The sequence below is a fragment of the Medicago sativa genome, chromosome 5, assembly GCF_051527215.1.
Source record: "Medicago sativa cultivar Bolivia chromosome 5, Bolivia_mono, whole genome shotgun sequence".
Classification (NCBI taxonomy): domain Eukaryota; kingdom Viridiplantae; phylum Streptophyta; class Magnoliopsida; order Fabales; family Fabaceae; genus Medicago; species Medicago sativa.
The window spans coordinates 80,280,268-80,305,840 of NC_140753.1; the positions used below are offsets into that span (position 1 = coordinate 80,280,268).

At 31.1% G+C, this 25,573-nt stretch overlaps 2 protein-coding genes, 1 long non-coding RNA gene and 1 pseudogene across 3 annotated transcripts; 1 reads left to right on the forward strand and 3 right to left on the reverse strand.

Moving 5' to 3' along the window:
• Window positions 1–3,849: 3,849 nt before the first annotated feature.
• On the reverse strand, window positions 3,850–5,202 carry LOC146925566 (F-box/kelch-repeat protein At3g06240-like). Its single transcript, XM_085711024.1, has one exon. The coding sequence runs from the start codon at window positions 5,200–5,202 to the stop codon at window positions 3,937–3,939; it is 1,266 nt and encodes a 421-aa protein (XP_085567150.1). The 3' UTR covers window positions 3,850–3,936.
• Window positions 5,203–9,516: 4,314 nt separating this feature from the next.
• On the reverse strand, window positions 9,517–12,188 carry LOC146925567 (uncharacterized). Its single transcript, XR_015010617.1, has 2 exons — window positions 11,744–12,188; window positions 9,517–9,816 (listed from the first exon to the last, which is right to left on the reverse strand). It is a non-coding gene; the product is annotated as an uncharacterized LOC146925567 (long non-coding RNA).
• A 6,861-nt stretch (window positions 12,189–19,049) lies between these two features.
• On the forward strand, window positions 19,050–19,944 carry LOC146925568 (ribonuclease MC-like). Its single transcript, XM_085711991.1, has 3 exons — window positions 19,050–19,295; window positions 19,399–19,800; window positions 19,924–19,944. Exons 1-3 carry the CDS (start codon window positions 19,050–19,052, stop codon window positions 19,942–19,944), a joined length of 669 nt encoding a protein of 222 aa, XP_085568117.1.
• Window positions 19,945–21,989: 2,045 nt separating this feature from the next.
• Window positions 21,990–23,477, reverse strand: LOC146925569 (F-box/kelch-repeat protein At3g06240-like; annotated as a pseudogene).
• Window positions 23,478–25,573: the final 2,096 nt, after the last annotated feature.

The following is a 25,573-nucleotide window of genomic DNA, read 5'->3' on the forward strand; positions in this document are numbered from 1 at the left end:
CGCTGGCACAGGCGGTACAGCCTTGTCTAGAAGGAGTAACGTATCACCACAACTGTCATCGGAACAGTTGTTAGATAAGAAATGGGTGCGGAACATGTTCATAAAATGAGGTTTTCAAATAAGAGAGATGTGCTTGTTGCTGCTTTTCAACATAGCTGAAGATTGTTTCAACCAAGGTTCTGCTAATTGATTATGTTGCTTCTTGCTATTTGGAATCATTGTATTATATTCACGTGCTTATGCTTCCATTAGAATTGATTCCTCACACAATTTTAAAATTAAAGGTTTCTACGTATACTCACTTATAGACAATAATGTCGAGGACTATGTATGAGAATGGACAACAGAAATCTCTGCTTTTATGACAGCACATCGCTTTCACAGCACAAAGGTTTTTACATACTCAAGGGCTATATATACATTTATTTACATACTTGAATGGCATATCAATAAAATTATTTTAAAATATGGATTAATGTTTAAATCAAGTTAAAATATTACCACTTGAAGTGTATTAAGGATAACGAGGGTAGAGTTTTGGTTCAAGAAAGAGCTATTAATGATAGATGGAAGAAGTATTTCCACAACTTATTTAATGAAGGATATGAGATCTTATCAGACTCTAACAGGTTAGACATCAGAGAAGAGGACCGGAACTATAACTATTATCATCGGATTCAGGAGCACGAGGTGAAAGAAGCGTTGAAAAGGATGAGTAATGGCAAGGCAGTTGGGCCGGACAACATACCTATCGAAGTGTGGAAAAGTCTTGGCGATAGAGGAATTGTGTGGCTCACAAAACTTTTCAACGAGATTATGAGGACGAAGAAAATGCCAGACGAGTGGAGAAGAAGCACCTTAATTCCAATCTATAAGAACAAGGGTGATATACAACATTGCGCGAACTATAGGGGAATTAAGCTAATGAGTCATACCATGAAGTTATGGGAAAGGGTAATTGAGCAAAGACTAAGAAAAGAGACTCACGTTACGGATAACCAATTTGGTTTTATGCCTGGGAGGTCGACTATGGAAGCGATCTACTTACTTCGACGCGTGATGGAGCGACATCAGACGGATAAAAAAGACTTACACTTAGTTTTCATTGATTTGGAGAAGGCGTGTGATAGAGTACCTAGAGAGATTTTGTGGAAAGCCCTGGAGAAGAAAGAGGTGAGGATTGCCTATATTAGAGCTATCCAGGATATGTATGAGGGAATGATAGACTTTTAGCAAGTGTACTAAAAATGCATCGAAGTAGTAAAAATATCGATCCCACGAGGACTGTGTTAATCTCAATTCAGCAATAAGGTTAATATTTAGGATGTGTAAAATATTTTGTTTGCCACTAGGCAGTAGATTTGATTTGCATAAAAAGTAAACAAACAGAAAATAGATATAGTTTTGGAAAAGATAAAGAGAGATGAGATTAGGTCTTTCGAATCATCTATGTTCCCCTAATTGGTATGCTGCACCTATTCTTATGAATGATTTTCTAGTCCCACGATAGTTAACAAAATAGTCCTAATCAATCCCTTGAGTTAGGACCCTCCTCTTAAACTACAGCCCCTAATTCCTTAGGTGGTCTAATAATCTTTGAAGGTTTGAAGCACGCTAACTTAATATCACTAACAAACGATTATCTATTCCTAGACTAACCATGTTTATTAGAACAATTCAATTAGGTCTAAGTAGAAAGCTATGGTCAGTAGTCATTCATTCTCACTAAATCATATTTATATTTGATCAGGATATAAAAAGCATTAAGAACAATTGAATTGAATAAAGATTAAATAATCATTCACAATAAATAGAGTTTCACAGCAACATGGTTCAATTAGGGTTACATAAAATCATCTCAGACCTAATTTCTAGAGAATTAGCTAGACATGATAAAAGGAATAAACAACATAGTAAAGAAAATAAACCGGAGAAGATTCATGCACTCTTGTGATGATGATTCCTCTATGTGCTTATCTCCACCATGTGCCAAAACCTTATGCTTCCATCCACTTCTCTCTCGTGATGCGTGCGGCTACTTTCTTTTCCAAATTGTGATCCACTTGTTTCCAAAACGTGAATGATACCAGCCGTGAATGAGTTGCTGTACCAACCGTCCTCCTTTTATAGCATATGTACCTAGTTTCTTTTCTTTTTCCACAAGTTGTTTCCTTTTCAATTTTCTCCACGTGAGTATGTTTGTAATTCTTCAATTTAGGCCCAATTAGTTTAAATGCTAGTGACACCTCCATGTATTATCATATTTTCTGATGTTTGAGATTGTCCTCAGCTTAAATAGGCAGTTCTGCTCGCCCAAAATCGTACTACGATTACATAAATCGCACCACGATTAGTCCATTAAACCCTAATTTCCTTCCAGATCCTTCTTGAAATCGTATCACGATTGGTTGAATCGTACTGCGATTAAGCTTCTTCAAAAACATGCGTTCTGACTTCAAAAATCGTATTACGATGGTGAAAATCGTACCGCGATACCTGGATTCCAAGTCTTCCAATTTTCTTGCTTTTCTTGCTCTTCTTGCTGCTTAAACTTGCTTGTGAACTCAAAAATATCATGAAAAAGACTCTAAAAATAGTGCATGACTGACTGTCATCAGGGAACTTCGACTAGTGTGAGGACGCAGGATGGGGATACCGTAGATTTTCCCATAACAATAGGACTGCACCAAAGGTCAACCCTAAGTCGTTATCTTTTTACTTTAGTTTTGGATGTACTGACGGAACACTTCCAAGAGTTAGCACCGAGATGTATGCTTTTTGAAGATGATGTAGTCTTGCTTGGTGAGTCGAGGGAGGAGTTAAATGTGAGGCTAGAGACCTGGAGGCAAGCCTTAGAAGCGTATGACTTCCGCCTAAGTAAAAGCAAGATGGAGTATATGGAATGTAACTTCAGCAAAAGAAGAAGCGGGTCTACCTTGGAGGTGAAAGTTGGAGATCATATCATACCTCAAGTTACAAGGTTTAAATATCTTGGGTCCATGGTACAAAATGACGGAGAAAGAGAAGCTGATGTACATCATCGTATTCAAGCTGGGTGGTTGAAATGGAGAAAAGCGTCAGATGTTTTGTGCGATAAGAAAGTACCACTTAAGCTGAAAGGAAAGTTATATCGGACAACAGTCAGACCGGCAATGTTGTATGGTACGGAGTGTTGGGCGGTTAAGAGCCAACACGAGAGTAAAGTAAGTGTAGCGGAGATGAGGATGTTGCGTTGGGTGAGTGGTAAGACTAGACAGGATAGGATTAGGAATGACACCATTAGAGAGAGAGTGGGGGTAGCACCTATAGTAGAAAAATTGGTAGAAAATAGGCTTAGATGGTTTGGACATGTAAATAGAAGACCCGTAGATGCCGTTGTAAGAAGAGTATATCAAATGGAGGAGAGTCAGGTTAAAAGTGGTAGAGGAAGACCTAAGAAAACCATTCGAGAAACCATTAGAAAAGATTTAGAGGTCAATGAGTTGGATCCAAATATGGTTTTTGATAGAACACTATGGCGTCATTTGATCCATGTAGCCGACCTTACTTAGTGTGATAAGACTTGGTTGTTGTTGTTGTTGATAGTGTCAAAATGAGTAATATGTTCACAGTCATTATCCCACTATTGAAAAAGGCTAGCTAGCTTTTAGACTCTCAAGTGAAAAGGAAAAACCTTATAAGCAGTTGAAATTCAAAAACAACGAGTAATTATCATAAACAAGATTGCAAATAAGAAAACAACAATGCAAATATCATAGCAATTAATTAAGAGGGAGTGCAACGAAAATAAAGCAAAACTAAATCACAACATTATACGGTAGCATAGATATTTGAAAACAGAATGGATCCTTCTTTTGCCATATACTACATAGTAGTTATGAAATTCTTTCTAACAATTATAGTCATATATCTCTCGGTGGAAAACAAGATAAACAACTACTTATTAATTCCTCCAATCGGAAGAAGGTTTTCTTTGTAAATTCCCATCTGACAACAAAATCTCTCTCCTTTAACACCAATCTCATCAATTATCTGGGAGCTTAAATCAATCCAAACTAGTTCACCATCTTTTCTTTTGAAGCAAATACTGCCTTTCTTCCCAACTCCAATGGGACACTCAATGGGAGGCATCGGTCCAATAATAAAGAGTTTGATCCACGATTCCTTCACGCCGAGTTCACCCAAAATTGAAATGTGAAAAGTAGTAGTATTGTAACAATTTGAGATCAATGCAATTGACTCATTTAACACCACCAATTGTCTTTGTATGACTACAAAATCACAACTTACATCGTTGTCTGACAGCATAGGTGTTGTAGACAACACCTCGTTGCTCAGGTCAAATGACACCAAACAACCTGTTGAATTATATAAATCATTGTTACCCCACCAATGACACGCTCCGTTCATGTACACTCCGGAACCGGTCACTGGCTCATCATAATCACAATTCGGCATATCAACCATCTCGATCTCGAGTATCCTCCATGAGTTACTTCTAAGACTATATATCTCCAACAAGGGGTCATACGATCTATCTTCCGATGGGACATCTTCATCTTCGTCGGTTGTAGGGTAAAATGATATATATCGAATCACTTTATAATCATCTCTAACATGGTCATAACCAAATCCATGAAAATTAAAATATGGGTTCCGATAAGGTGGCACAGACTCATCGGGGCTAGGAGGAATGACCACGGATTCCGCGGTGGCTGGATTCCATAATACAGCTTGAAAGCTATTTACCATTCCTCTACGCCTATCTTGCCCGATACAGAAAAAACCATTAATACTAAGTGTACCTAAAAGATAAACAGAGATGTCATCCTCATGAAATGGAGGTGGCAAATCAAATTTGATCCTATTTTCAAACCTCTCATCGGGGAGCAAATAGAACCTGCCATGATAATGGTATTCATGTGTCTCAGTCAGTTCAGGCTCGTGTATGAAAAGAAACGTATCACCACCGCCGTGATAGGAACTGTTCCTAGATGAGAAATGAGTGCGGAGCATGTTCATGAAATGAGGGTTTTGAAACAAGAGAGACCATGATTTGCGTACGCATCCAAAACGCTTCAAAGATTTGAGAGATAGTTTTGATAAAATGAAAAGGGCAAGATCGTCATGAACATGAAGATTGTTTCTTACCTTTAACTTTAACTCTTCAATTGTCCCAGCCACTGCCATAGATTTCTCCATCTCCCACTCCAAAGAGACTAGAGTGCAACGGTTTTTTTATTTTTCATTTCTTAAGAGATATGCAAGAACCGGATATGCATTTATGTGAAAGTCAAATATAATAATTATGATTAATTAGTATTATAACATATTATTTCTTAACTTATTAGTATTATAACATATTGATTAGTGAAATGATATAAGGTCTCTTCTTTAAAAAAAAAACATATTATTTCTTCCTTAAAAACTTATTAGTATTATAACATATTCCTTCAAAAAGTATTATAACATATTATTTCTTCCTTAAAAAAATAGATTTATTTCTTAACTTCATAGATAAGTAAATTCTTGAAAGTAATTTTCTGAGTCTTTCAACTTAATAGATAAGTTTCACAACAAAGTAAAGATTACTTCTAAACTTAATAGATAAGTCTTTCAAAAAAAGAAGTAATACTTGGTACAATTATTTATAATTAATTAATAAAAAAAATTACAAAACAGTTTTTATACAACTAAATTGTATTTCTTCCTTTCAAAAATAAAATTATATTTCTCAAATTTATTGATAACTACTCTAAAAAAAAAACTCTATCATTAATAAGTAAAAAATACGGCGATGTTAATGGTCATCTTATGAATATCTTAATTTAAATTATCCCCGTTTAGGTTCTCAAATATTTTTTTTAAAAAAACTTTGAACTATGTCCAAAATTCCTATTTATACTCATAAAAATGTCAAAATTACTAGGTCGACATAAAGTTTATAAAAGTGATCTAGAGGTCGAACTTTTTCATGATTTTTTAGACTTATTTAGAACGTCAACATAAGGTCTCCCACATAAAATTAGAATTTTCTGAAAAGAGACGAATTAATTGTGATTTTTTAAAGCACTAAAAACTAAAAAATAAAACAGCGGAAACATCGACCTATAAATATAATTCTTAGTTGATTCTTTTTTACAAAGAATTTTATAAAAAAAAAATAACGGATCTCTAAAGTTTCATATAATTAGAATATTCCCTATTTTTTTTCCGATCATAACTTGCAAAATAGTCATTTTGTTCTGGGTAAGTATATACTCACTAGTTAAATATTGTTCTCCAAGTTTACGGTCATGTTTGAAACACATAAGAACATCCATCATGAAAGTTTGGAATTTTTAACATGCGTGCGAAATTGGGGTACAAAATTTGACAGCTCATGTAAAAATTAGAAACAATCGATATATTTTTTATCATTTAAAAAATTTAATTATAACTTTTATCGTTTAAAAAATTATAGGCGTGATAGACGAAATGACAATTGTCTCCGTGAGTTTAACTCAATTGGTAGGGACAATGCATAATATATGTAGGGGCTGAGGTTCGAACCCCAGACATCCCACTTCTCCGCATTTAAAATGTGTGAGCTACAGCCACTAGGCTACTTGACAAAAAAGACAAAATGACAGCTCATACTTATGGATGCTTGTGTCTCTCACTATTCATCATGATTGATATTTTTTTTTTTAAACGTCAACTTGTGCCCTTAGGGCACATGTTAATGAACTTAAAATGGAAATTTTGTCTAAGAAATTGTGTCAATTGATTTTACAAAATTAATATTTTGTAATAAATATTTACCATTTATGGAATCCTTAACATGTGTTTTAAGAGCACAAGTTAGCACGACCTCTGTTTTTTTTAAATAACGATCACTATTACCTTTTTTTTTAATAACGATCGCTATTTTTTTTTTTCAAAAAATAATAATCACTAACTATTTGTCGTCTTTCTTTCATGCCTATAATTTTTTATAATTCAATAAATTGAATTAAAAAAGCTAACAAGCTCCGCTTAACCAATAGAAGAGACAAAAAAAAAACCCAATTGATTCTTGAATTAATTATACTCCCTCCGTTCCTTTTTAGTTTGTCATGTTGATGGGAAACTATAGAACACGATCAACTGACTTCCTAGACCGGATCACTTCTAAACTCAAGACTAATAGTCCAATGGGCCGACCTGCTCTAATACCAATTGTAACATCTAAGAAAATGTTTGGTATCAGAGCAGTTCGGTCCATTGGACTATTAGTCTTGAGTTTAGAAGTGATCCGGTCTAGGAAGTCAGTCAGTCATGTTCTATAGTTTAATATCATTTCCATATTATCTGTACGACTTAGTGAAGTAGGCCGCTTCATGGAGTCTTGCAGAGAATGGGTAATGACATTAAACTATAGAACCCGACTGACTGACTTCCTAGACCGGATCACTTCTAAACTCAAGACTAATAGTCCAATGGACCGACCTGCTCTGATACCAAATATTTTCTTAAAAAAAAAGGAATGATTGATTTTGAATTAATGATGATAAATATTATTTTTAATTAGGTGGTAGGAACTAGGAAGAGTATTTAGTGTATAATAATTATTTTGGTGATAATTTTAAGCCTTTGAATTAAATGAAATAGACAGATGAGATTTTGTGTCAAACTAATTTTGACAACATGAACTCATTTGATCTACATATATATCTAACGAGCATTGCTAAATTGTACGAACCAAATGACACAAGAATAGCAAGAATATAACTTGTGGTATTTAAAAAAAAGTAAAAGACTAATAAGTCATACTTTGATGGAAATCATGGCCGGGTGATGATGAAATTCAACGGCCCTTATCATTTCGTGTGTTTCGTTTGTCAAGTCTTCGAAATAAGGAGCATTATACATATCTAATATATTTACGACGATTTTGATATTGAGTGAAAATTATATATTTAACAATTTCTCGTAAATTAAAAAATGTGTTACAAAGATGGGCTTCGACCCACTTTGTAGGGATGACAATGAGTATTTTATGGGTAGGTTATTACAGTGCTCTTTCCCATATTTGTGTTTGTAAAAAAATATTCTTACCCGAGCTTATATACTCGTGGGTAACAACTTTAGTGTCTATCCTCGTATACTATGGGAGCTTAAGTGTCCATACCCACATGAAAAGACACTTCCTTAAAAAAAAAAAAAAAACTATGAAAAGACAATAAAAATATCACAATTGTAATAAAATTATGGTCCAAAAGTTTTAAAATCAATTCATAAAATAATATGAATCATAGTATTTACCCAAATAAAAACATCCAAAATATCCCTCGAAAATTGTACACTAGTAGGAGGGAGCGGTTAGTGTATCAAGTAGTTTTTAGACTTAGGTTTAGGCTTAAATATCTAAAAAATTAATTATTTATACACCAAAAATAAATAAATTATTTATCGTATTATATAAATATGTATATGCGGGTTGCGGGACTGGGCAATATAGTACCCTTATCCCGCTCCATACCCATTTAAATTTTCTTGTAATTACCTGGACTCAAGCTCGAACCCATGAAAGCAGGATTTTATCCTACTCATTGTAAATATTTTTTGTGGGTACTCATCGGCACTGGGTCCAATTGTCATCCCTACCTGTTCGTAATAAAAAAAAAATGTTTTTTTTGACAAAAAAATATAAAGAAAGAAATGTTTTAATGGTGTATAGAAAAGAGAAATTAAGAGGCAGACTACCAAAGATATCATTTATTGGTATGAAAAAGGTAAATTAAAAGAATTTGAAAAAGATAAAATAAAATATAGTCCCTTCAAAAAATAAAACAATATATAGGATTAGACATCCCTTCAAGAAAAAAAATAAAGATAGTATAAATCATAATTTGAAGAAGAGAAAAAAAATATTAATGGTTCTTTGATATTTTAAAATGACATATAATTTTGGACAAATTTACTTCACTAGAATGAAATACTCCCTCTGTCGCAAATCATGTCATTCTAGTAAAATATGTTTATTCTAAATTATAAGTCATTTTACAATATCAATGAAACATTAATTTTTTTTTTCTATTATACCCTTAATATTTATTACTATATATTTTTTCAATTATTTATAATTTATCTCTCCCATACTACTATTAATATTAATAGATATTTTGGTAAAATGGCTTATTTTAATTTTCTCCATACAATTTTGAATAAATAATTTATATCCTTTGTATACTAACATGGACATATGTTAACATTTTCCTTATTTGGATTATCTATAATTTTTTTGTTGTTGAGAAACATGGTGGTTAGAAATTCAGTTCATAAAGTGAATAAATAGGGTGTTTAGAGTTCGAATACAAATCTCTGCATATATTGTGCAATGTCCCTATCACCTGAGTTAAGCTCACGACTTATTCTTTATATTTTACTACTATCTTTTTTTTTTTGACAAACTATATTTTACTACTATGAAATTCATATTTTACTAAAAGTTATAGATGTCCATTGTAACACCCCGTTTTCCCAACATAAAAATTTCATCATAAATCAGAGTATTTAAATCACAAACGGAATGTCACATACTTCTTTTAAAACATAAAATGGATAATAATAATTATCTCTCAAATTCAACATCAAAATCTAAAATCATGCAGCGGAAAATAGTTCAGCATACTAAAGTCTTGGCACGCAGGCCTTATTGGAAATTCTCATAAATTAGTTCATAAAAGAAACACGTAAGGAATAAAAGTAAAAGCAAGCCCCCATCCCGTTACGTATCAGAGCACCTAGACACCAACTGAGAGTCCACTCATGAACGCCTCTAATCTTTATTACCTGCACATTACCCACGGTCGAGGCAACATATACGCAGAAGGGGTGAGATTTCATAATCAATACATTAAGCATATAATCCAATAAAATGCATTTAACAACTTAAACATTAATAACATATCAACAAATTAACAATTAGCATATTTTTCATTTCATAACAAATACAATCATCAAATACCATTACTAATTTTCATCACAGATCATAATCAACTTAACACTCAACTTGACGACACAACTCATCTTTGACCATGCAACTCTATCAACTCAACAACAACTTGACAACACAACTCATCTTTGACCATGCAACTTTATCAACTCAACAACAACTTGACAACTTAAACATCATGAAACTTCTTGATATGCAAATGCATGTGGTACCAATCAACAACAAAATGAGCATAATAGGCTCTTCAACGTGTGAGCACAAAGGCTGCCGGGCCTAAAGCCCCCAACTTTAATGAGCACAAGGCTGCCGGGCCTAAAGCCCCCAACTTTAATGAGCACAAAGGCTGCCGGGCCTAAAGCCCCCAACTTTAATGAGCACAAAGGCTACCGGGCCTAAAGCCCCCAACTTTAATGAGCACAAAGGCTGCCGGGCCTAAAGCCCCCAACTTTAATGAGTATGCAATGGACTCAACTCCTACAACTTAGACATCTTGAACTTCTTAAACAACTTATATGATTCCAATAATTTGGACAACTTTTTACGACTTCACAACTTAGTCCGACACTTACAACTTTATGACATTAATGGTCAACAACATCAAACGATAAATATCAACATCTTAAACATCGCATCAACATAAGCATCATAAATAACACATATTTAAATCACACATCATCAAATAGCACATCTTTATAAGAAACATCTTTAAATCACACATCTTCAAATAACACATCTTCAAATATTTTATCATTTACACAATGTTAAATTACACATCAATTACACATCATCAAATAATTCATAAATTATACATAGTCAAATAATTCATCAATTACACTTTGATAAATAACACATCAATTATATATCATTTAATATCTAGTAAATTGTCACGACACACATGCCAAATTTAAATTAAATAAAATAAACCGCTAAGTACACTAAGGCAGCAGCTATACACTTCCATAATAATTAATTATTTAGCTAAAATATCTTAATGATAAAATAATATAAAAAGAACACGTTTATTTTATTTTTCTACCATTAAAACTTTTGAGCATAAATTAGAAAGGCTAAAGCAGTAATCACAAACACTATTAAGGGCTATCATTATGAATCGAAATCATAGAACTGGAATTGAACTAATTTGATCTAAAATCAATACAAAATCAAAGTAGCATAAAGTCACAAAAGAATATCCAAAGGACTAGATTGACCCAAGTTGAAAAACCAGTTTTTATCATTGAAATTGTACTACCTAAGCCACGCAGGAAGTACAAGGGCTCACGGCCAAATCAGTAGCAGTATGAATTCAGAACTGAGATTAAAGCAAAGTAGTCGCAGCAACATGTAATTAGAACTAATAGATATATGTAGCAGCAATGGAAATTAATAAGGATTGGAATTTAATAGAAAACGGTAACAGAGGTCCTCGAGGTTCTATATTATATTGTGGAAAAAGGTTTTTATTCACTTCTATTCATATGTTTAATACACAACATCATCATATTCCAATCATGAATTTAGCACATCAACGTCACAGATTCACAAATAATCACATACTAAAAATCACAGTAGCAAATTATAGCACGAATTTAATATGAATTCATTAAAAGATCACGAAAAAGAATAATAGAATCAAAACTCTTCACTACCCACATGTTCATACAACCCTAATTCTCAATTCTCACCAAAACTCAACCTAATCATGCTAAATTCATTTTATAGAATTATACCCTTAATAATATTGAAAATTAGTCTCACCCTTACCTTGGTATGAAGCTTTCGCACAACATAATGAACTTTACAGCAATAGCGCATCCAAGCAACTTAAAAGGTCGTGTTTTCTTTTCATAGAAACTCATGAAAGAGTGCATCGGTTCCCTTTATTGATCCTTCTTTCACTCTTGATTTCCGTAACTGTGCTGCTCCTTAAACTTGTTATTCTATTATCTCTTTTATTTCTCTAATGTGTTGCTGCAGCCGCAAGTGTTTGTTCCTCTCCTATATGATCTAGGGTTTTTGTTTTACGGCTACCAGGAAGAAAGAAGTAGGCGTAGGTACATATGTATATATAGGGAAGTCAATTGGTGTGGAGAGTGGCAACAAGTCACAAAATTGACTTCCGTTTTTCTTTTTAATATCATAAATACATATATAATAATATACTTCCCCTAAGAAAATATAATAATATAATTGCTACCTTTGTGGTCTTTTATTAATACTTATTTCTTCTTCCTACCACCAATCTTTCTAATATTTACCAAATAACCCTTCGACTTAATATTTATTTTATTTTTAAATCTTATTTTATTAAATAATAAAATAAGTCATAACATCTTTAATAAATCATATAATTCACACACATCATATAAACCACTTAAATCACATAAAAATCATATGAATCACGTAAACCTCATAAATCGCATAATATATCCTAACACTCATAAAAATAGTTAAATAATTAAGACGGCGTTACATCCATCTCTTTCAAAAAAAAAAATTATGGATGTCCACTTTTATACATTTTTTTTGTGGTGGTCGGGATTTGCCCCGGACCTTACATATATAATACACTGTTCTTACCAGTTAAGCTAAGCTCACGAGGACTTTATACCATTTTTTAATATTATATAGTCGTAACCCGTAATAGTTTTTTTGAGGGAAAAATTGATTCTTTTGTTGCTAAAAAAAAATTGATTCTTTTGAATCAGATTAAGGCTGTAATTATTTGTGTAATAAATAGTAGGTATTATGAGTGGATAAATTTAAGTATACGTATTATGATTAAGAATTCCATAAACTAACATGTATTTATTGAAAAAATTTAATTTTCAATTGTTTTAGAAATAAATTGATGGTTATTTTTTTTGTCTAGTAGATTAGTGGTCATAAATTATGCAATGTCCCCGTCAACTGAGCTAAGCTCACGAGACAAATTGATGGTTATTTAAATTCTATATTTTTTTTTGTGGTGGCCGAGATTCGAACCCCAAACCTTGCATGTATTATACATTGTCTATACCAACTGAGTTAAACTCACAAGGACAAATTCAATAAATTTTAATACCAAATCAAATGTGGCTTGATACTTTCTTTTATAAAAAAAATTCTATATGTGTCACACTCACACACATATAATCATCGAAAGTTATCAATATTTCTTTATATTTATTCATACTTTCTCTCAAAATTACAATTTATTGATTTCTATCGATGGAATCCTAACCAAAAAAAAAAAAATGTAACAAAAAAAAAAAAAAGAATCCTAACCAAAATAACATGTTCTTCAATTTTATGCAAAATTATTAAAAAGTTTGAAAAGAATGTTGTGCAAATAAAATTCAATATATTTTCCTATTTCATAAATGAAATGATTATGATATATCAAATTTCTTGTAAAAAAACGATATAACAAATTAATTATGTTAAAATGATAATGTAAAATTATTGGTGAGATATATTTTATATTTTTTTAAGAGCGAATGGGTGCTTATTAGGTATCTTTATATAATACAAAAGCATACATCTTTGAACAAAAGTACACGTGGCATCTTCATACTCCCCATTTCATTTAATGTTTTTCCATCAACCAATCAAAATGGATCTTGACTCATTCATTTTCTATTAGCCAATCAAAATTGAATCATGACTCGCTTATTTTTCACCAACCAATCAAAATTGATCATGATATGATTTTTTCCCTATATATAAACAATTTGATTTTTTTTATTATTTTCATCTACCTCTTCCTCCCATAAAAGATCACTGCTTTCAACCTCATTATCTTTTTGTTTTATTTTTTTATTTTTTATTGTTTTATTGTTTATTTAACATTTCTTATTGTTATGTTCCTTTTTATGTGATTTCTAAGGTTGATGTTTCTTATTCATATTCTCTTTTCAATTTTCTTTTGGTGTTTATATGTTCTTTGTTTTTGTTCAGATCTTTATTTTGGACATGGAAACTAATCAACAAAAAAGAAGAAATGCATCACATATAAATTAGAATATACACGAAGGATTTCTATTACCACGTTCAAATATAATCATTTCATCCCCCTTTTGTTTTATTTTAATCCCACAATACTCACAACTTTTTCTATCTATCTATTCTTTTTTGTTTAATTTTTCTTATGTTTCTTATGTTGTTATTTTACTTTTAATATCTTGCTCTTTTATATGTTATTTTGGTTTTTGATTTTTTTTTTTTTGCTACTTTGTACTTGAGATGGAAACCAATCAATAGATGAGAAGAAATGCATCCTATTTTCAAAAAATTGATTGAATCGATAACTTTGGAGTGAAAAAGATAAGAAATACATAATAGAAAATCGATTTTATGGCACCTTTGATTTTGGTTTTTTGAGTCAAAAAGTTCCTTTTTCTTTAACTAAAAGGGAGCGAGGTGCTACCCTAAAATTTTAAGTGCATTTTCAAAAAAATAGTAAACCATACAATAATTTATATTTTATTTCCTTCATCCTAATTAAATATTTAACTGAGTTTATACTATTTTTAAAATTAATATCCTAACTAAAGATTATTAAATTATTATGTTTTTTAAGTGAAAAAAAAATATTATGTTTTATTCAACGTCATATTTTTGAATCCATCATTCATTCTATTATTAAAATTGATAATCACATATGCTTTAAAACTGCATAAATATTTTTATTAATTACCTTATTTATAAGTGGAAAGTGGTAAAAGTCTTATAATGACAAAACTAAATGAATTTTTGATTTCTTATTAATATCTTTCAATGACACTTTGCCCCCTCAAAAAAAAACATGTTTCAATGACGGCCATAGAATTATTATCATTGTTTGATTTCTCAACCAATCAAATGGATTCATCCACCCTTTGTCTTAATTTTTGACCAATTAGATTTAACAAAATCATGAAAGGTTTCAATCATACACGTATTTTTTAACAATAAGCTAAATATAATTTTTTTTCCAACAAATATAATTCTTATAACAAGAAAATTGTATGTTTTTCCACTCAACTTTCAACCATAACATATCATGTTGATATGACATTTTTTTCATTTATTTTTCTACAAAAGATGCAAAACCATGCAAGAATTTAATGTTATATCAATTGTCTAATTCAATGTATTTATTGGTTTGGTTTGAATGTGTTTTTCCATGATGTTATAGGTTTTTGGTACAAAATTGGATGAAGAAGAAAACAATTAATTGTGTTTCGGGAAAGAAAAAAAATCTAACAACTAACTACTAACATTTGACATTAAAAAAGCATTTGTTTTATAGGATATCTTTTTTCTTAATTAAATATATAACTTTTAAACTATGATAATCAATAAAATCTTATTCAAGACATTTTGCTAATTCCCTAAAAAAAAGATATTTTGCAAATTAAAAATAGAAAATAATTGACATTTTAAGGATCTACACTAACAAGTTTTTTTAAGATAAAAATAAAATTTATGGAGAAAAAAATTGGGGACGTAAATCTAACCCGATAAAAAATTAGGGACATAAATCAAATCCAAAAAAAGAGCCAACACGGTCTTTTCTATTCATTTCAGTGATAGTCTTTGTCCCAATTGTTGTTTTTATCATCTTGAATTTCATTTGAAAATATTATGACATTTAATCAAATGAACTTTGTTCATTGATATGACCACATATGCTAAAATTAATTTGTGATAAAATATTTCTAAGTATACAACAATGCCTTAAACTTTTGTAAAAAAATGTCTTAATTTTTTTACTAAAGCCTTAAATATTATACTATTTACATTAAATTTTTTCAGCTTATTATAGAAATTTCTTATTCATAGCACCATCATCACTAATTATAATTTACAATTTTTTTGTCTTGGACCATGAGAATTGCTACAAAAAAAAAACAAATTTGTTGCTAATTTTTAAAAAGTTACTTTGAAATTAAACCAAGATTGTATTCCCATTTTTTATTAATATGTAATTTATATTTGTATTGTTAATATATTTTATGCAGTGACCTTTAACCACATAAATAAAATTAATACCGGTATTCAATTGAAATTAAATTTAAATTATAAACATTTGTGAAGTAATTAATTTTTTACCTCTCAAAATAGGAATTTTTTTCTTTGTGAAAAAAAATATTTTTGTTGTAAAGGACTCTTTGTATACCGGAGTTTGATCGAAAGATTGTTCTACTGAAAAATCAAACTCGGGTTTCCTGATTAATTTGGAACTCACTAACTACTTGAGTTCAATCACATTACAATCAATGCTTTTTTAGTAAAAATATTTCAAATAATTCTAATTTCATAATTCATATTAATGCTCAAATAAATTTTACAGTCCTATAATTGCAACTCGGTTGAAAGCTCCATTTATATTGATATGCATGTGTCAATGTTCAAACTTATACCCCTCATTGTGTGAATTTAACCGCTGGAGTACTTGAGAGAAAAAATATAAAATATCTTATGAGTATATTTTTCTAATTGCTCTAATTTATATAAATGGAAAGGATATTCTCTCCAAAAAAAAAGAAATGAAAACGATATATTATAAAAACCATTTTTAAATATGAATGTCATGAGTGTTGTATGTTTTAGGAGTTTATGAAAATAGAAAGAAAATGCTAATACCAATATTGAATAAATAAATGTTAATTTTTTTAGAGGATAAATAAATGTTGATTAGTAATTGTTGTAGATTCAAACAAAATCACCATGATGTTAAATTAAAAAATTAAATAAATAAAACAAGAAGTTTTGTTCATGTGGTCAATTAGCTCCATCAACGACGAATTACTATGGAGAACATGAGTTTGATTCTAGGTGGAACAGTTAATGGTCAAACTTTACTACCCTCCCGACTTAACTTAAGATTACTAGGACCCCTTTAGCTTTAAAGCCATTGGGCTGGCACCATAATAAACAGTGGTGGGCCTAATAGAGAATAATGTTTATGAAACAACTCTTTTCACTTTTATACAGATTTAATTAAATAAATTATTTTAAAATAAATAAGTGTTGTTGGAATATAACAATATAGTTATTTGTGGAACTCAATTGTTGAAGAAATTACATTATTATTATTATTAAAAGATAAATGAGTAATGTGTATAAGCGACTCATTCAAAATCTCAAATTGGCGAGAGCTTTTATTCATACAAATTTAATTCATGTTTCATTTAAAATTAATGTTTGAAAGAATGAATTAAGAATTATTTGAAAGAAATACATGACATCTAAAAACTTTAAAAAAAAAAATAGTTCATAATTTTCTTACTACCGGGGATCATACATTTAGTTTAATCATCACTTTAGACTAAAAGAAACCACATAAGTGATATTGACACCACATCTTCACCTTAAATCTTAAGATATTAGATATATTATGTTGCTCAATATCTACTCTTGAATTCAATGTTGAACTTTTACTCACATTTGACACAATAACAACTCTCCCACTCGCGCTCCCGCTATAAAGTCGAACCGAGTTTTGTTACGACCGTTGAAATTTATGGGGGAACTCACGTTGGTGTGGATCGATCCATTGGAGCTAGAGCAATCATCCAAGTGAGAATGATATTACATTTTCATTGAATATTTAAGGTATTAAGTATATGAATCTTCCACTTATATGTTGTCCAACCTCCACTCTTTTATTCAATGTTGAAATGTAACTAACACTTGATACATACAACATTTTTTCACTTAGGAATGGTTGAATTCTAGCCCGTGCTTGGCACGGGTATCCATACTAGTTAACATTAAAATAATATAAATTCCTCAAAAAATAAAATAATATAAATGTTATAAATATTATAAGTGGGTGTTGATTGCGCATTGGGTTATTGGCCTAAACTATTAGGCTAAATCATATCATTGTACTTCTCTACCAAGTCACACCATTGTGCTTCTCTCCGAAATTGTATTCATATATTACTGTACTTCTTTGTAAATTGTAAAGAGAGCTCACATACAACATAATTGTATATCACAAAAGAATGATAAAATTATCTATCTTCTTCTTTATTTCTCTTACTCCAAGAGTTTTGTAACAATAAAGTTGTCTTTTAATAAAAGCACAATCAAAGATGCTCTAATTGGTTATTGTAAATATTATTATGGCTATAAGTAATTGCCGTTTAAATGATATTTATAGTGGGGTATTGAAATTTGTTAAATATCTTTCTTTTATAAGTAGTAATTTTTTTTTGTTACAAAAAATAGAGGTAGGACTCGAACCTTATTTTATAAGTAACAAACATCTTCTTTTTTTTTTTTGAAAAAACATCTTTTTTGTTGGTCAAGAAAAACATCTTTATTTTTGTATTTTAGTTCTTTAAATACTATAAAAATGTGTTTAAGTTGTATGATGAATAAGGCACGAAGATACAAATTTTATCAAATAAAAATATATAAGGCACGAAAAATCTACAAATACATAATTTTTTATGTCAAACTTTCAAGAAACAAATTTTTATGTAAAAAAATATGAAATTTATAGATTCTTTGTGCCTTATAATTTTTAATTCCTCCTCTCAAAAAAGAAAAAGAATTAATAATATTTCTTCATATTGTACCAGAAAAAATCACAAATTATGGAAAACCTCACACTAAACAATGTTTATATATAGTCTAATTACACAGTTTATTCTTCTCATTTAATATTGACGACCATTTTGAGACGTTACTCTTGATACATCAACATGCAATTGACCATATGTAAAAACCAACTTGGGACTGTCCTGGATATACATATATAAACAATTACCTATTATATTTTAATTTTTTTGTTAGATTTTACTTACCTCCTGACTGAACTCTGAGTTACAAGACTCTCTTTACCTCGAGAACCAGGGGATTAACAAAGAAAATACAATTAATTTTTTTCGGAATAAAATACAATTAATATTATTTATTCTATGATCATTATATATAGAAAGTTGATTAAATGATGGACGAGTATCATTTCTTTTGAGTAAAAAAAAAAAAAAAAACTTGTATCCTATTTCAACTATATATATGGTACCATAGTTGTGTATCAAATACATAATATCTCATCTCTTATCAAAAACATATACTACATATTGTTACCATGAAGAAAATTGTTTTATGCTTTTTTGTATTTTTATCTTTGGCATTGAGCTCGGTTGCACAGTATGATTATTTTTTGATGGCGATGCAGTGGCCAGCTGCATACTGTAGGCAAAATAACAATAAATGTACTAAAAAACCAAACAGGTTTACGATCCATGGAATGTGGCCTCAGAAAAATGTTGGTTCTTCGCCACGTCTGTGCATCACAGGTCGAAATAAAGGGGCAAACCTAGACAAGCCCATGGTGAGTTGATTTAATTCAACTATAAAGATAAAGCTTTTCTTATTTGTTTCTTCTATTTATAATATATATCTTTTAAATAACTTATATTTATTTTTTGCATCAGCTTTCTACAACAGCATCGGCCGAGCTCCCTACATCATGGCCAGATTTATTAGGAAATGATATCCGCTTTTGGGGACTACAGTGGAGCGAACATGGAACGTGTTCTTACTCCACTTTTAACCAAACCCAGTATTTCGATGTAGCCAATGATATTTGGAAGAAATTGAACCTTTTTGATATACTTAAAGCACAAGGTATTTCGCCTGGTACCTCCTCCAAACCTCATCTAAGAGCAGACTTTGAAAATGCCATCAGTAAACATCTTGGGTTTACCCTTAAAGTTCAATTTCATTGTCCCTCCAATGAGCTATTGGAGATCAGGTTATGTAGAAATCGTGCTGGAAATCAATATGTGAATTGTACAAGGACGGGAAATTGTGGAACTTCATTTAATTGGATTATCGTATTTGTATTACGTACGTACGCAAGTAAAATTAATATATGAATAATCCTTCAATATTCTATAAATAAAGGAAATGAATTATGTGTTAAGTATGTATCTTTATTGTTGGTGTCATAAATTTAGATGATGTTAGAGAATGCTTGATTTAAGACTTGTTTTGCTTATAATTGAACATTTTAGGTGATGTTAGAGAATCATGAATAGAAATTAAATGTTTTAATCCACTATCAAGATCACTCCTAAATGGAGTTGCAAACGTAAATCATTGGATTTCAAGAGTTACTTACTGGTCTAACAAATCAACAAAGTTCTATTAGGCAACTTCATTCGTTGTTGTTGTGTTGTATTGTGTTGTGTTGTACCGTCTAATACATAATACATAATGTTTAACAAATCAACTGCACCTTACATGTTTTACATGTTTGCTTGGCGTGCCACCTCATCCAACGATTCTTGCACTCATGGACGAACCCGTGTGATGCTTGTTGAGAATTATATTAGGACCTATTTACTTTTAATCCATATAAATAATTAAGAAAAAACCACAAATGTTCATCAAAAACTTACGGGATACTAATATTAGGAATATTTTTTATAATGTTCAATATTTTTTTTTTTTTGGATTGTTAATATTTTAATTTTAATGAGTTGGCCTAGGTAGCTCATAGTTTACTACTTTTCCTCCACGTCTTGAACATTTGAAACCAACCTCTTCATTAAAATAACTGCTTGTCAAATAAAGGATCCACTTTGGGAAAAACGAAAACTTAAAGGACCTTTAGATGCATTTGACCTAAATTAAATTATCACCAAGTTTCAATTAATTTTATTTTTTAGAATTCCTCTTAAATTATTTTATGTTAACATAGCAATAAATATTTTTGTAGAGAACAATTTATTGGTAAAAATAAAATCAATCTTTTAGTAAATTAGTGGGATAGGAAACTCTATTTTATTTTGTCATTAAAAAAATGTAGTCTCATGGATCAAAATTGAGGGCGTTTACACCGTCTCTTTCAGCCTAAGCTATTTTGGCCTTAAGCTTTTTCCACTGGGCATGCATCTTGTTCATGTACGATGATATAAGACATCAAGCAATATGCCTCTACGAAAGTTGACGACTTTGAGAGTTATGGCATTGACGCATTGTCTAGACGGCTCACAACTTCTAGTTTGTCACCACTAGCGTGCGGCAAACCGGTATGCAAGCATCGATTCGCGGCTCGCTGCATGATCAAGAGAATTATGTGACAATGTAATAAAGGCTCAAAGCCCATCAAGGCTGTAGTGGTTTCAGGATCATCCAAACTTAATTTTTACTCTGTTGAGTAATACTCATGTATATATTGGTTGTAACACTATAAACACTAATTCATCATAGAAATAAAATGGAATTATAGCTGCTCTATAGTCGCGGAGGTAGGCATCATTGACCGAACTGCGTGAACAAAGATCGTGTCTTATTATCTTGCAATTTTCGTTTCTTTTATACTTATATATTGGTTGCTGTTCTAATGCACTCAAACAACTTAGGTGCCAAAGTGTCCTTTTTAACAAACAAGGTAAAACATAAATATTTGGCTTTTAAAAACGACCTGCACGTCTATATTCTTTTGAGATAAGGATTGCAAGTATATTTCCTACAACTCATCATTCTTTAGATTCAAAACATGAAACAAAATAAAGGTTTTTACATACTCAAGGATGTACATTTATGTACATACTTGAATGGTATATCAATAAAATTATTTTAAGTACAGAGACTTGGATGATAAATTATGGATTAAAGTTTAAATCAAGTTAAAATATAGAGGCTAATTATTTGTTTTAGCCAAATATATTTCCATTACCACTTGATAGTGTCAGGATGAGTTTAATGGGTAATATATATCATGGCTCCATTGTTCATACAACTATTATCAACCTATCAGTGATCGAAAATGTAAAATAATATAACATGGCTCTATGTACAAAACAGAAAAAGGCTAGCTTTAAGACTCTCTAGTAGAAAAAACAAAATCCATTTCAGCAAAAACATCAACTTTAAAAACATCACAAACCTTCAGCAATTTTAAAAAAGTTTCTAAATGTAGCCTCAATCATATGAAATAAGAAAAAATCCATTTCACATATCATAGCAATTAATAAGGAGGGAGTGCAATGAAAATAAAGAAACTCAAGCTTAAACGTGCCTATTTAACTGATTTGGATTGTTAAAGCAAAACTAAACCACAGTATTATATGGTAGCATAGATATTTGAAACAGAATGTAATGATGTTTCACATTAGATTATCAAGTCTCCCATACATAATAAGCTTCTATGTAAAACAGGAAAGGAAAAAAAATCAGAGAGTAGACCAACAAAATAAAATTGATAAGGCAAAGCTCTTGGTGGAAAACAAAGATAAACAACTACTACTTTTTAATTCCTCCAATCGGAAGAAGGTTTTCTTTGTAAATTCCCATCTGATAACCAAATAGCTCTCCTTTAACACCAATCTCTTCAATTATCTGGGTGCTTAAATCTATCCACACTAGTTCATCATCTTTTCTTTTGAAGCAAATACTGCCCTTCTTCCCAACTCCAATGGGACACTCAATGGGAGGCATCGGTCCAATAATAAAGAGTTTGATCCACGATTCCTTCACGCCGAGTTCGCCCAAAATTGAAATGTGAAAAGTAGTAGTATTGTTACAATTCGAGATCAATGCAATTGACTCATTTAACACCACCAAGTGTCTTTGTATGACTACAAATTCACAACTTTCATCGTTGTCTGAGGGCATAGGTGTTGTAGACAACACCTCGTTGCTCAGGTCAAATGACACCAAACAACCTGTTGAACTATAAAAATCATTGTTACCCCACCAATGACACGCTCCGTTCATGTACACTCCGGAACTGGTCCGCGGCTCATCATAAACACAATCGGGCATATCACACTTCTCGATCTCGAATATCCTCCAAGAGTTACTTCTAAGACTATATATCTCCAACACGGGGTCATACGATCTATCTTCCCATGGCACATCTTCATCTTCGTCGGTTGTAGGGTAAAATGACATATATCGAATCACTTTATAGTCATCTCTAACACGGTCATAACCAAATCCATGAAAAAAAAGGGTTCCGATAAGGTGGTACAAATTCATCAGGACTGGGAGGGATGACTCTGGATTCCGCTGTTGCCGGGTTCCATAATACAGCTCGGAAGCTATTTACAATCCCTCTCCTCCGATCTTGACCGAGACAAAGAATACCATTGACACTAACGGAACTTAAAACATAAACATTGCTGTCATCCTCTTGAAACTGAGGTGGCAAATTTAATTTGATCCTATCTTCAAACCTCTCATTGGGGAGCAAATAGAACGGACTGTGGTAACGGTATTCAGGTGTCACAGGCAGTTCAGGCTCCTGTAGGAAAAGAAACGTATCACCACCGCCGTGATCGGAACTGTTCCAAGATGAGAAATGAGTGCGGAGCATGTTCATGAAATGAGGGTTTTGAAACAATAGAGACCATGATTTGCGTACGCATCCAAACCGCTTCAAAGATTTGAGAGGTAATTTTGATAAAATGAAAAGGGCAAGATCGTCATGAACATGAAAATTGTTTCTTACCTTTAACTTTAACTCTTCAATCGTCGCAGCCACTGCCATAGATTTCTCCATCTGCCACTCCAAAGAGACTAGAGATATGCAATAGTGATTAGAGTGCCACGGTTTTTTGATTTTTCATTTTTTAAGAGATATGCAAGAACCGGATATGCATTTATGTGAAAGTCAAATATAATAATTATGATTAATTAGTATTATAACATATTATTTCTTAACTTATTTGTATTATAACATATTATTTCTTCATTAAAAAAATAAATTATTTCTTAACTTAATAGATAAGTAATTCTTGAAAGTAATTTTCTGAGTCTTTCAACTTAATAGATAAGTTTCACAACAAAGTAAAGATTATTTCTTAACTCAATAGATAAGTCTTTCAAAAAAAGAAGTAATTCTTGGTACAATTATTTATAATTAATTAATAAAAATAAAAATTACAAAAGAGTTTTTATACAACTAAATTGTATTTCTTCTTTTCAAAAATAAAATTGTATTTCTCAACTTTATTGATAACTACTCTAAAAAAACTTTATTATTAATAAGTAAAAAATACGCTGATATTAATGGTCATCTTATAATATCTTTTTTTTTTTAAACAAGCCAAAATGGAATATATTAGATTACAAAACGTGATTCATCTCGCACAAGGCGTGCAACAGAGAACCACCCACCAAAACAAACAAAGTTATAAGTCTGGTGCGAAACAAAAACACACCGTAAGAAAGACAGAAAGTAAATCTACATAATAATACCCATACATACAAGGTAAAGGGTGCCGCCACCATTCGTTGTAACTGAAAATAGAAGTAGACATATCCGCCTTTATCCAAGAAAAAGACAAAAAATTGACGTTATCTGTTATATGATCCAAGTTGTCGATCTGCTGGTTAAAAATATTGTTGTTTCTTTCCTTCCAAATAGCCCAGACAGTAGCCATCCAGATTATTGTGAGGAAATAGTGAGTAGAGCGAGGTAACCCTGCCAAGTGACCAAACTAATGAAGATGGGCGCTAATGGATGCTGGAGCAATAAATGAGATGCCTAGCCACTGGTAAATGCGATGCCACACCAAACCAAAATGATCACAGCTAACAATGAGATGGTCTGCGGTATCGGAATAACCGCACCCACCTAAATATCTTAATTTAAATTATACCCGTTTAGGTTATCAAATATTTAAAAAAAAAAAACTTTGATCTATGTCCAAAATTCCTAGTTAAACTTAAAAAAATGTCAAAATTGCTAGGTCGACATAAAGTTTATAAAAGTGACCTGGAGGTCGAACTTTTTCATGATTTTTTTAGACTTATTTAGAACGTCAACATAAAGTCTCCCACATAAAATTAGAATTTTCTTAAAAGAGACGAATTAATTATGAATTTTTAAAGCACTAAAAACTAAAAAATAAAACAGCGGAAACATTGACCTATAAATAAAATTCTTAGTTGATTCTTTTTACAGAGAATTTTATAAAAAAAAAACATAACAGATCTGTAAAGTTTCATATAATTAGAATATTCCCCATTTTTTTTTATTTTTCAATCATAACTTGCAAAATAGTCATTTTGTTCTGAGTAAGTATATAGTCACTAGTTAAATATTGTTCTCCAAGTTTACAGTCATGTTTGAAACACATAAGAACATCCATCATGAAATTTTGGAATTTTTAAGCGGTGTTCTGACCATGCGTGCAAAATTGGGGTACAAAATTTGATAGCTCGTGTAAAAATTAGAAACAATCTATATATTTTTTTATCATTTAAAAAATTTAATTATAACTTTTATCATTTAAAAAATTATAGGCGTGATAGACGAAATGACATTTGTCTCCGTGAGCTTAACTTAATTGGTAGGACAATGCATGATATATGCAGGGGCTGAGGTTTGAACCCCAGACATCGCACTTCTCCGCATTTAAAATGTGTGAGTTACAACCACTAGGCTACTTGACAAAAAAGACAAATAACAACTCATACTTATGGATGCTTGTGTCCCTCACTATTCATCATGATTGATTGATATTTTTTTTAGAAATGCCAACTTGTGTCCTTAGGGTACATGTTAAGGAACTTAAAATGGAAATTTTGTCTAAGAAATTGTGTCAATTGATTCTTCAAAATTAATATTTTATAATAAATATTTACCATTTA